General features: G+C 40.6%; 1 protein-coding gene across 4 annotated transcripts in view; it reads left to right on the top strand.

The window, feature by feature from the left end:
- The first annotated feature begins 303 nt into the window (after nucleotides 1-303).
- CLASP2 (cytoplasmic linker associated protein 2) overlaps nucleotides 304-13,215 on the top strand; it is a 233,029-nt gene continuing 220,117 nt past the window's right edge. For 2 of the 4 annotated variants that reach the window (XM_023214680.2, XM_023214681.3), the window contains exon 1: nucleotides 406-853. In XM_023214680.2, the coding sequence (XP_023070448.1) occupies nucleotides 659-853 (195 nt within the window). In that variant the 5' untranslated portion in view covers nucleotides 406-658. Of the gene's footprint in view, nucleotides 854-13,215 lie in introns of all 4 variants that reach the window. The other 2 variants (XM_023214679.2, XM_023214685.3) reach the window with 2 other exon arrangements.

Here is a 13,215-nt window from a genome sequence, read left to right as displayed (position 1 = left end):
TATGCAAACCGAATTTATTTTTTATTTTTTTGTAAGTATTACACAGTGACTGCGGTGGTGGCTGGAAGCAGAAGTCATGAGTGTATTCTGTTGTTTTGGTTCTTGTTTTTTTTAAACCGGCAGTGGGGGCGGGAAAGGGGGATGCTAAGTACCAGAAACTTTCCTAAGCGTTGAACAGAAGTGGAGGAAAAGTTGGAAACGTTCTACATTTCACAGGGCGAGGGCACGCTGCCCCAGCAGCGGCTAGCGAAGAACGGCCCGCCTCCCGGTGGGCTCGAACCAAGGAGAACCCCAAGTCTCCCGAGAGGTCCTATCGCTCCCAGCGGTTTCCGCAGCTACCTCCACCACCTCCTCAGCGAAGCGCTAGCCGGACGGGAGGGCCCTCGCCGGCGTCGTGCTGACGTCACGCGCGTGCTGACGTCGCCCGCGGCCGCGGCTTCTGAAGCGGACTGGGGCTCGGGGGGCGCCGAGTTTGACTAGTTTGGGGGCGGCTGGGCGCTTGGCGTCCCTCCCGCCGCCCGCTGCGCCCCCGCAAGCCGCGCCCCGGGCGGGCTAAGTGAGTCCCGCCCTCTCCCGCGGGGATCCGCACTAGAGGCTGGGCGGCGCTCGGCGAAAGTTGGCCGCTCACAGACTGGCAGGCGGGCAGGCGGCCGCAGCCATGGAGCCCCGCAGCATGGAGTACTTCTGCGCTCAGGTGCAGCAGAAGGACGTCGGCGGCCGGCTGCAGGTCGGCCAGGAGCTCGTGCTCTACCTTGGCGCCCCTGGCGCCATCCCGGACCTGGAAGAGGACCTGGGCCGCCTGGGCAAGACCGTCGACGCGCTCACCGACTGGGTGGGTTCGAGCAACTACCGGGTAAGCGACCGCGGCGAGGCTGGGCTGGTCACGCCCTCCGCGGCGGCCCTTTAATCCCCGACGCGAGCGCCGGACCGGGAGAGCTCCCGTCCGAACCACCGCTTAAGGGGGGAAACACACTTTTGGGAGGCCGAGGCGGGCGGATCACGAGGTGGGGAGTTCGAGACCAGCCTGACCAACATGGTGCAACCAGTCTATACTGAAAATACAAAAATTAGCCGGGCGTGGTGGCGGGCTACTCAGCTACCTAGGAGGCTGAGGCAGGAGAATCGTTTGAACCTGGCAGGCGGAGGTTGCAGTGAGCCGAGATCGAGCCACTGCATTCCAGCCTGGGTGACAGAGTGAGACTCCGTCTCAAAAGAAAAAAAAAAAAAAGGAAAAAAAATAGGGGAAACGGGGGTCGCGCGTCCCCACTGGGCAGCGAGTACTGACTTCTGACCACGTTTTTCTACACTTGTGAACAATGACAAATTCAGCGATTCCGTGACACGTTGCGGAGTTACTAGGACACAGTATTGATCACTTATTTAAAAAAAAAAGTGAAAGACTTCGACATTTGTGTTCACCTGTGTAAACACTACCCAGACCAACACTTAGGACATTAGGATACGATTTTAGGTTAATGTGTCTTAGTAAATAGGCTAATGCTGGGGAAACAAAAGTTACGAAGATGAGGTACAAGAAGGAATGAGCCTTTCTAAAGAGTGCATAGCAGGCAGGTTGTAATGTAGCCACGTTGGGAGGCCAGGTAAATATTTTGGATTTAACTTGCCCCGTAGTCGTTAGTAGTTACTTTTCTTTCTTGTCTTCTGGTGGCAGTGTTGCTTTAAAATGCTGGCTGCAACTTCCCATGGATGAAGTAGTTCTTCTTAGTAACATGTTCTCATAAGCCAGCGAATAGGCTGTACTTTGAAACCTTTTATTCAAAAAGAAGAAAGGCAAACTCTAGAATTATGATGCAGATTTAATGGTAAAGCCCAGATGAGTTTTGGAAAGGTTAGACTTTTTACAAGGATAATAAAGTTTCAGAACCATGTCGATGCTTCATTACATACCATCTCTTTATTATTTTTAAAAAGTTTGGGGAAATGGTAATTTAATAATATATCATTACCATTTGGGAGATTATTTCTTCTTTGGAAGAAACAAGCTAAATTTACTCTGCAAGAAAGGCATATACATATTCACACTCAAGATAGTTGATTTTATGCTACAGGATAGGCTGTTGTAGAAAGACAGCGCTTTGGTAATGTTTGCACCCCTTCCCAAGTGAAGATCGATTTGCCATCTTCTTTTACACGTGCTGTTGTGAATTGGCTTTGGGCCGTTTCACTCATCATATGTGCACTCAGTGAATGACAGTTGAGCAATCATGCTGATATTCAGTGATACTGCAGTATGCTAATTTTCTGTTATGCCTCTAAGCCCTACTTCTACTCGGTGCTGTGTTTTTAACTGTTCTTTAAGAGTTAGAATCCATCAGGGGTCTCATCCAGGTTCTCAACTGTTTTCACTACACATTTTCTCCATGCTCCTCACTAGATAAGGTAGCCAAAGACAATTTCAGCAATCAGAAGAGAACTGCCATAGTCTCCCACCACCTATCTATACACTTCCTTGTAGCTGTGACCATATAATCTACCTTCTTCCTTATTAGAATAGATAAATTGCCTGTTTTCCTCATTTATGCCATTCCCTCCACAAAAGTATTAGATTCCATGCCTTCTTGCTTACTCAAGGACATTGATCCATCAATTCTGCTCTCTTTCCTAAATCACTAGTTCTCCCCTTTCTGTTGAATTCTGTAGCATAAACACTTTTCTGACATTGTTAGGGAAAGGGCATTCTAATTAATCTGTTGCTTTAGGTTTTATAAACTAAGTTACCCAGCTGGGTAATCTTTTTTTTTTTTTAACTTAAGATACAATAAAACATATTTAACTATTTTAAAAAGTGTGTCACAGGAGTTTTTGAACATACAAATAGAATCATATTTCAATTTCAGTTTATACTGAACAAAATACAATTTTCCTTTGGATTGGTAGTACTTCAGAATCTGAGTGTCTTAACAGTCATTGTGTTGGTAAATTTGAGTGCCTCCTGTATGCTGGGTATTCAAGATGCTAAGGATCCATCCAGCTTTAAACAAGACAAGGCCCATTCATTCAGCTTCATTAGGATATTTATCGATGACCTGTTTTATCCGGAACTTACTCTTCTAGGCATTGCAGATACAGTGTGAAAAAAAGACAAATCCTTGCCTTTGTGGACTTAGATTCTAGCAGGAGGAGAGGAATAAGCAGGAAAGATAAATAAAATGTATAGTGTGTTAGATGGTGTTAAGTGGTTTGGAAAGAAAAAAAACAGTGAAGGGAATAGGGAATACTAGGCAAGATGCATATGTTGGAATTTTAAATAGTTGGTCGTTGAAGACCTCATTGAGAAGGTGACTTAACAGAAGATGGGAAAATGAGATTCCTGCCATTGCGTTAGAAAGAGGTAGACAGGTATAGAAATTAGATCATTTCAGGTAGCATGTGCTTGTAAATAAACATGGTTTGAAATGCTTATAAGACTCTACTTTGGGTGGTCAAAAGAGGTGTCATGTGAGTGCAGACACTGAAGAAACATAAGAGTGAAGAATAATTGAAGCAGAGAAAACAGCAAATTCAGAGACCCTAGTTTTGTTGAGGAACATAAAGAAAGCCAGCCTGGCTAGAGTTTAAATGAGTGAGGTGTTAAGACAGACAAAGTTGAGGAAGCAGGTATAAAGTCATAGGATTTTATTCTTAATACGGTGGAAGTAGCTGGGCGGGTATGAAGTCATAGAATTTTATTCTAAATATGGTGGAGGTAACTGGGTGTGGTGGCTTGTGTCTGTAGTCCCAGCTACTTGGGAGGCTGAGACAGAAGGCTCACTTGAGGCCAGGAGTTTGAGACAAGCCTGGGCAACAGAGCAAGTTCTCGTCTAAAAAAAATAAATACAGTGGGGGGGTTTTATGTGTGTAAAGGGTGGCTGCTTTGTGGAGAGTCGACTATAAAGGAGTAACAGAAGCAGCAGAGAGATAATAGTGGCTAGGCCTGGTTTGATAGCAATGGCAATGCTGAAAAGTGGAAAATTTGGGCTATGATTTGGTGCTAGATCCACTAGGAGCTCCTGTTGGATTGGGTTTGAGGGTTGAAAGAGAGGAATTATGGATAATTGCCATGCTTCAGCAGTAGGTTAGATTGTGCTGTTTATTGAAATAGGGAAGACTGAGAGAAGAACAAATTGGGTGAAGGATATAAAAAGTTTAGTTTTTACTGTGTTAGGTGTGAGAAGATTGTTTAACATACAAGTTGAGATGATAGACAGTTGGGGTCCCAAGTTCAATGGAGAAGTCATAATTGAAGATTCAAAATATGGAAATAGGCATATATGTGATATAGGTAGTCTGACATTTGACTTTTACTCAGAATGGTCCTGCAATTTCAGGAGTTCTTAAATTTTTAAATGGTATTATGGCAATAAAAATTGCTTCATAAAATACAGTTAAGTATGATAACCACCGTTTACAGAGTCCTTAGTGAGTACCAGGCACTGTCTCAAATGCTTTATTTGCATTGTCTCATTTAATATTTAAGATGGCCTTAGGAAATTTTATTTTCCTTTTTCTGTAGAAAAGGAGACATAAGTATATTGCTTTAGACCATAGACTTGGTAAATTAGTGGAGGAGTTGCTTGAGCCTGGGGAGATTAGAATATCCATATTCCTTTTCTCTACTTTTATAAACCTCTTCAATATCCTATTATTTGCCAGCTCTACTTTTACTTTTGTATATTATGAGGATTAGTAACATTTACATTTCATCTCCAACCATAGGGTAAGTTGACGTTAAAAAATGGAGAAAACGCAGCCTGAGCAAGATAGTGAGACCTCATCTCTACAAAAAAATTAACCCAGGATATTGAGACTGCAGTAAGCCATGATTGGGCCACTGTACTCCAGCCTGGGCAACAGAGCCAGACCCTGTCTCAGGGGGAAAAAAAAAAAAAGAGAGAGAAAACAGTGAAAGCATTTATAACTATCTAGCGCTATGTATTGCAGGGCTGTGGGTAGCATTTCATGTATTCTCAGAATTTAAAATCATAGCCCCTTTCGCATTCTGAGGAGGATACTTCCCACCATTGGTGTCACCTCAATTATATATCCTATAAACTGTTAAAAAATATGCCATTTTTTAGTTTGCCAAAAGAAGTGAGGTTTATCTACCCATTAATATGTATTGATGTTGCCTGTTCCATTTACCTGCTGTATAGGTGAACATCCAGGTTGTTTTTAATTCTTTATTTTTTATTTTTTATTTTTTTTGAGACAGAGTCTTGCTCTGTCGCCTGGGCTGGAGTGCAGTGGCTGGATCTCAGCTCACTGCAAGCTCCGCCTCCCGGGTTTACACCATTCTCCTGCCTCAGCCTCCCGAGTAGCTGGGACTACAGACGCCCGCCACCTCGCCTGGCTAGTTTTTTTGTATTTTTAGTAGAGATGGGGTTTCACCGTGTTAGCCAGGATGGTCTCGATCTCCTGACCTTGTGATCCGCCCGTCTCAGCCTCCCAAAGTGCTGGGATTACAGGCTTGAGCCACCGCGCCCGGCTAATTCTTTATTTTTAACATTGTCCTTTTTGTCACCTTGTTACATATGCATAAAAAATTTTTCTATGGCGGTGATTCTCAATCCTGTAGTCAGTGCCCTCTTTTAATTACCCCTTCTCCCTTTTCAATTCTGAAATAAAATTTATAGATAATATCTGATACACATAAATTTTAAAAACCTCTAGAATGTACTAGCTGTACTCTAAAGGAAAATCACACATAATTTATAAGGTAGAATATGTTTCGACATGTAAATATGTCAACCTGACTATCCACAAAGACATAATGATAGTTACATGGTTGTAAATGCTGCCGCCACCAATTCAGACCACTACAGGTATATAGTTGCTGGTGATTCACACTTTTTGTTTTTTTTTTTTTGAGATGGAGTTTTGCTGTTGTCGCCCAGGCTGGAGTGCAGTAGTGCCATCTCAGCACACTGCATCCTCCACCTCGTGGGTTCAAGTGGTTCTTCTGCCTCAGCCTCCTGAGTAGCTGGGATTACAGGCGCACGCCACCACACCCAGCTTATTTTGTATTTTTAGTGGAGACAGGGTTTCGCCATGTTGGCCAGGCTGCTCTCAAACTCCTGACCTCAGATGATCCACCCACCTTGGCCTCCCAAAGTGTTTGGATTACAGGCATGAACCACTGCGCCCGGCCTTGATTCACCCCTTCACCAGTGACATTACTGTTGGTGATTATGATATTCTGGAACTCTAAATTCTGAACCTCATTTCTTTGAACTTGAAGAGTTTTACCACTCCACGTGACATCTGTTTCATTAAGCTCACCCATTAATCATACCCTTACATTCATTCATTTTTAAAAAATTTTTTTATTATAATTTCAGTGGTTTTGGGGGTAAAGGTGGCTTTTGGTTATGTGGATAAGTCCTTTGTTGGTGATTTCTGAGATATTAGTGCACCTGTCATCCAAGCAATGTACACTACCGATATATAGTCTTTATCCCTCAACCTCCTCCCTGAGTCCCCAAAGTTTATTTTATCATTCTTATGCCTTTGATTCCTTACAGCTTAGCTCCTAACTTGTAAGTGAGAACATACGATATTTGATTTTCTGAGTTTCACTTAGAATAATGGCCTCCAGCTCATCCAAGTTGCTGTAAACGACGTTATTTTGTTCCTTTTTATGGCTGAGTAGTATTCCATGGTGTATGTGCACCACATTTTCTTTATCCACTCATTGGTTAATGGGCACTTAAGTTGGTTCCATGTCTTTGCAATTGTGAATTGTGCTGCTATAAACATGCATGTTCCTGTGTCTTTTTTATATAATTACTTCTTTTCCTTTGGGTAGATACCCAGTAGTGCAATTACTGGATGGAATGGTAGTTCTACTTTTAGTTCTCTAAAGAATCTCCATACTGTTTTCCATAGTGGACACCAGCAGTGTAAAAGTGTACCTTTTTCATCACATCATATCACACCAACACCCATTGTTTTTTTGACTCTTTAATTATGGCCATTCTTGCAGGGGTAAGGTGGTATCTCATTGTGATTTTAATTTGCATTTCCCTGATGATTAGTGATGTTGAACATTTTTTCATATGTTTGTTGTCTAGTTGTATATCTTCTTTTGGAAATTGTCTATTCATGCCCTTTGCCCACTTTTTGATGGGATCGTTTTGTTTTTTTTCCTTGCTGATTGGAGTTCCTTGTAGATTCTGATACTAGTCCTTACGTTCATTCTTAATTCTGTTTTCTCTCTTCATTCTTGTTTTATGGTCCTCATTTGATAAACTGTTACACTGAGCTGAGCATGGTGGCTCACACCTGTAATCCCAGCACTTTGGGAGGCTGAGGTGGGGCGATCACCTGAGGTCAGGAGTTTGATACCAGCCTGGGCAACATGGTGAAACCCCATCTCTACTAAAAAAAAAAGAAAAGAAAAAGAAAAATTAGCCAGGTGTGGTGGTGCATGCCTGTAATCCTAGCTATTTGGGAGGCTGAGGTGGGAAGATCCCTTGAACCTGCTAGGCAGAGTTTGCAGTGAGCTGAGATTGTGACACTACACTCCAACCTGGGTGACAGAACGAGACTTTGTCTCAGAAAAAAGTGCAATACTGGTTAATCCCACTCTGCCTACCCTATACCTGCACTAGTGCAACTGAAGGTGTTTGGGGAAAAACACAAAACCTCTTTAACTGGCTTCATTTTAAATTTCTGACCATCATGTGGGCCCTTAATGCTGCCTGACAGTCATACTATATTTTCTTAGTTCATTCACGCTTTCACTTAAACAACTATTCTACATCTTTTCCTCTCTGCTTGGTCCTACTGGTACCTCTTCTACGATGATTGGCAGCTGAGGCATGCATTGCTTCCGACTTCACTGAGAAAATGGAAGGAATCAGAATTTCTTTTTTCAGATGGAGTCTCACTCTGTCTCCAGGCTGGAGTTCAGTGGCATGATCTCAGCTTACTGCAACGTCCGTCTCCTGGGTTAAAGCGATTCTGCCTCAGCCTCCAGAGTAGCTGGAACCACAGGTGCCCACCACCACGCCCAGCTAATTTTTGTATTTTTAGTGGAGACGGGGTTTCACCATGTTGGCCAGGTTGGTCTCAAATTCCTGACCTGTGGTGATCCGCCCACCTCAGCCTCCCCAAGTACTGGGATTACAGGCGTGAGCCACCGCGCCTGGCCAACTCCTAGGTAATTTAAAGTGTGAGTATTAGAAATGCTATTTGTTCTTTTGTATTTTTATAATTTATTTATTTTGGAGACAGGATCTTGCTTTGTTGCCCAGGCTGGAGTGTAGTGGCATGATCATAGCTCACTGTTATCCTCCAGTTCCTGGGCTCAAGTGACCCTCTGGCCTCAGTCTTCTGAGTAGCTGGAACTATAGGTATGAGCCACTATACCTTTAAAAATTATGTTTTTTGGCTTATAGAAATAAAATGGCATTTGGTATATTGATTTTTATGGCTAGCCTGCTTATTATTATAATAATTAAAAACATTTTTTTTCCAATTTGTAGATTTTTAAAAGGTTTTCTATAGGTATATCACAGACTAACAACAGTTTTGCTTGGTTTTGGTGTATTGGCTAAGACCCTTAGGATTAGGATGAATAAAACACCTTGTGTTCCGGGTACCAAGGGTGTTTTCTAACATCTCACCATTAGGAATCATGATCTCTTTAATTACAAAAACTTTATTATGGAGAATTTTGAACATATGTAAAGGTAGACAGTAAAATAAATTCAGCCACAATGCTTATCGGCCCATGGCCAATCCTATCCCATCACTATGTCACAAATCACAGATATCATACCGTTTCATCCCCAGGACTTCCTAGTTACTGTCTCAAAGATACATATTCTTTTTCAAAATTTATTAATGTAACCTCAACATCGTCACAATTATAAAACAATAATTCCTTTATGTCACATGTCCAGGGTTCGCATTTCTAAATCTTTTAGTAAGTTATTTTAAGAAAAGTTGGGAACCAAATAAGAGCCACATCTTGTGATTCATTAATATATTATCTTCCTATTGCTGCTAACAAATTATGACACACTAGTTTATACACTTATACATTTATTGTTTTACAGTTCTATAGGTCAAAAATCTAAAATGGGTTTCTTTGGGATAAAATCAAGGTGTCAGCAGGATTATATTCCTCCTGGAGACTTTAGGGGAGAATTTTCCAGCTTCTAGGGGATGCCTGCTTTGCTTGATTCTTGGTATCTTTCTCCATCTTCAAAGCCAGCAGTATAACATTTTCAAATCTCTTCGTCTGACCTCTTCTGTCATCAAATCTCCTCTGACTGTGGCTCTTGGCCTCCTACTCTTGTCTTTATAAGGATTCCCCCTTATAAGGACCCTTCAAATAAATCCACACATATGTAGTCAACTAATTTTTGACAAAGACACCAAGAATACACAATGGGGAAAGGATAGTGTCTTCAATACACAGTATTGGAGATACTGGATATCCACATGCAAAAGGATGAAATTGGACCCTTATTTTACACCATACACAATAATTACCTCAAAATTGATTAAAGACTTAAATGCAAGACCTAAAACTGTAAAACTCCTGGAAGAAAACATAGGAGGAAATATCCTTGACTTTGGTCTTGGCAGTGATTTTTTGAATTTGACATGAAAGTACAGCCAACAAAAGCAAAAATAAACAGGGGAACTACATCAAACTACAAAGTTTTCTGGACAGCAGAGGAAGCAATCAAAACAAAATGGCAGTCTACTGAATGGGAGAAAATACTTGTAAATCATATTTGATAAGGGTTTAGTATCCAAAATGTATGAGATGCTCGTCTAACTCAATATTTGAGAAGATACCAACATCAGTAATTGTTAGGGTAATGTAATTCAGAACTACGATGAAATATCACCTCATACCAATTAGGATGTCTGTTATCAAAAAATCAAAAGATAACAAATATTGGAGAGGATGTGGAGAAGAAAATTGTACACTGTTGATGGGGATGTAAATTGGTACAGCTATCATGGAAAATGGTAAGGAGGTTCCTCAGAAAATTAAAAATAGAGCTACCATGTGCTCCACTTCTGAGTATATATCCAAAGAAAATAAATCACTGTCTGAAAGAGATATTTGCATTCGCTTGTTCATTGCACCATTATTCACAATAGCCAGGATATGGAAACCACTGTGTCCATAAACAGATGAATGGATAAAGAAAATGTGGGGTGTGTGTATGTATGTGTTTATATGTATATACACACACACACACACACACAACACATAACACACACACAAAGGAGTATTATTCAGCCTTAAAAAAGAAGGAAATCCTGCCATTTGTGACAACATGGATGAACCTGGAAGACATACTAAATGAAATAAGCCAGACACAGAAAGACAAATACAGCATGATCTTACTTTTATGTCAAATCTTAAAAAAAAAAAAAAAGTCAAATTTATCGATAGTAACAGAATAGTATGGTGATTACCAAGGATTGGGGGATGTGGAAAAAGGGGAGATACTGGTCAAAGGGTACATGTTTTCTGTTATGTGTAAGTTCTGGAAACCTAATGCACAGTATGGTGACTATGGTTAATGTGTATTGTACTTGAAATTTACTAAAAGCGTAGATGTCATGTTCTCGCCACAAAACAGATGGGGAGGGAGACCCTTGTGATACCTTTAGGCCTAGGATAATCCAGGGTAATTTTTCCCTCTCAAGATCCTTAATTATATCTGCAGAGTCCCTTTTGCCAAGTGTAATACCATATTCAGAGGTTCTGGGAGTCAGGATGTGAACGCCTTTGTGAGGTTATTATTCTGCCTGCAAGAGTCAACATATTTATTAAGTCTCTTTTAATGTTTCCCCCTTAGTTTCTCTATTTAAAAAAATTCTTGAGTTTTATTTGTGTAGATTTTTCCCACAGTCTGGATCTTGCCAGTTTCATTTGTGTAATGATGTTTGACTGTTCCCTCAGTTTTTCCTGTAAATTGGTAATTTAGTTGGATCTAAAACTTAAATAGAGTCCTTTTTTGGGGGGCGGGGGGGGGGGGCAAGACTGTTTAATAGGAAATACTGTCCTTCCATCTCCTTCCTGGAGGCACATGAGGTATGGAAGGCACACAAGCTCTATGTCTGTTTTTTTGTGTGATGTTAGAGGCCATTAACATTCAGTGTCTAGATCTATTAATTCATTAGAGTTTGCAAAACGGTGATATTTGAATTCTGTTATTTCTTCATTTATTGGCTGGAATAGTTTTATAAAGAGAAACTTTCCCCATTTACAGTTATTTACCCAGTGACATGGTTTATATAGAATGGTAGGTATATTTCTATGATTCTTTCCATTTACTTACAAATTGTGAAAATAATGTTGTTTTTTTTTTTTAGTATCCTTCAAATGTTTTGTTTTTGTTTTCATATAATTATGAACGTATATATTTAAATATACCTAATGTGTTTCAAGACAATGCAGTTATTATCCTTTTTGATATTCAAACTGTCCTATCTTGACATGACCCTAGCAATCTTTGACTGCTTCTTTGCTGTCTGATATCACAAGATGTATTTCCTGCTCCAGCCCAGGAATGAACCACCTCTCCATGAAGCTCTTGATCTTTTTTCATGGGAAGGGGTGCCTGGAAACTGCAATGTGGTGCTAGTGGTATTCATTGTCCTTGTTTGGTCATTGTTTCTAGATTTCTTTCAGTGGACAGAGTTAGATCTTATTTTATTTGGTTAATTTTTATGTTTTCAGACAGGGTCTCTCTGTCTGTTGCCTAGTCTGGAGTGCAGTGGCGCAAACACAGCTCACTGCAGCCTCAACCTCCTGGTCTCAAGCAATCCTCTTACCTCAGCCTCCCAAGTAGCTGGGACTACAGGTGCACACCACCATGCCCAACTAACTTAAAAAAATTTTTTTCTAGAGATAGGGTCTCCCTGTGTTGCCCAGGCTGGTCTTGAACTCCTAGGCTCAAGCAGTCCTCCCGTCTCAGCATCCCAAAGTACTGGGATTACAGGCATAAGCCGCTACACATGACCTAGATTTTATTTTAATTTTGAAAATATATCATGAGTTCATACTGATATTTCTAATTCAGATTTAAGGCTACAGTTTTTACTTCTGTCTTCTATCTGTATTTTTTCTGTCAACAACAATAAGATTTATAAAGACCGTTAGCTGTATTTTTCAGTTTTGTTTTTGTCTCTAGGATGTATCCCATTGACTAGATAGAGTCAAATTACTGTGTTTCAAGTCACTTGGAAATAGTCTTTTTTGTGGTTATGGTACTAACTCGATGTAAATTTAGACTCATTTATTTTATTTCATTTTCAATGAAATAAAATAGTTGTTGCTAAAAGAAGGTGTCTTCAAAGAACTCTAGTTTCTTTCTCTGTTCCTTGTATCCTGTTCTCACCATTAAAATTTTATTTTCCATCATTGTGTCTGTGTGTGTTTTTGTTTGTTTTTTGGGACAGGATCTCACTCTGTTGCCCAGGTTAGGGTGCAGTGGCACCATCATGACTCACTGCAGACTTGACATCCCAGGCTCAGGTGATCCTCTCACTTCAGCCTCCCTAGCAACTGGGACTACAGGCGCATATCACCATGCCTAATTTTTTATGTCTTGTAGAGATGGGGTCTTGCCATGTTGTGCAAGCTGGTATCAAACTCCTGGGCTCAAGTGATGCTCCCACCTTGACCTCCCCAAGTTCTGGGATTACATGCATGAGCCACCGCACCCAGCCATCATTGTTTTTTTTAAACATTTATGTCTGTCTATATCTACCTAATTCCCCTTTTTTTGATATACATACTTTCCCCAACTTTGCTTTTTTCACTTAACGGTATATTGTGGAGATCATTGCATAGCAGAATTAGGGTAGTCTTCATTTTTATTTTTAAAGTATCATAGTATCCTGTAGTGTGGATACACCATGGTTTATTGAATCTGTCCCATACTGATGAATGTTTGGATAGTTTCCAGTCTCTTGTAGTGAATAATTTTTGCATGTCTTTTCATAATTTTACTTGTATATCTTGGGGATAGATTCCTAAGTATATTCTTAAGAGTACACATTTTTCCTGCTTTTTTGAGATAACTGCTTGGCTCATATATGTGTAGTTGAGTCTATTTTGGATTTTCAATTTTGTTTAACAGCTCTATTGATATCTCATTCTATATAATTCACTCATTTGAAGTGTATGTTACACTGATTTTGTAATAGCTACAGGTTTGTGCAACCATCACGACA

The sequence above is a fragment of the Piliocolobus tephrosceles genome, chromosome 2 (assembly GCF_002776525.5).
Source record: "Piliocolobus tephrosceles isolate RC106 chromosome 2, ASM277652v3, whole genome shotgun sequence".
Classification (NCBI taxonomy): domain Eukaryota; kingdom Metazoa; phylum Chordata; class Mammalia; order Primates; family Cercopithecidae; genus Piliocolobus; species Piliocolobus tephrosceles.
Note: the sequence above shows the minus strand (reverse complement) of the source record. Positions and strands in the feature narration are given on the sequence as shown.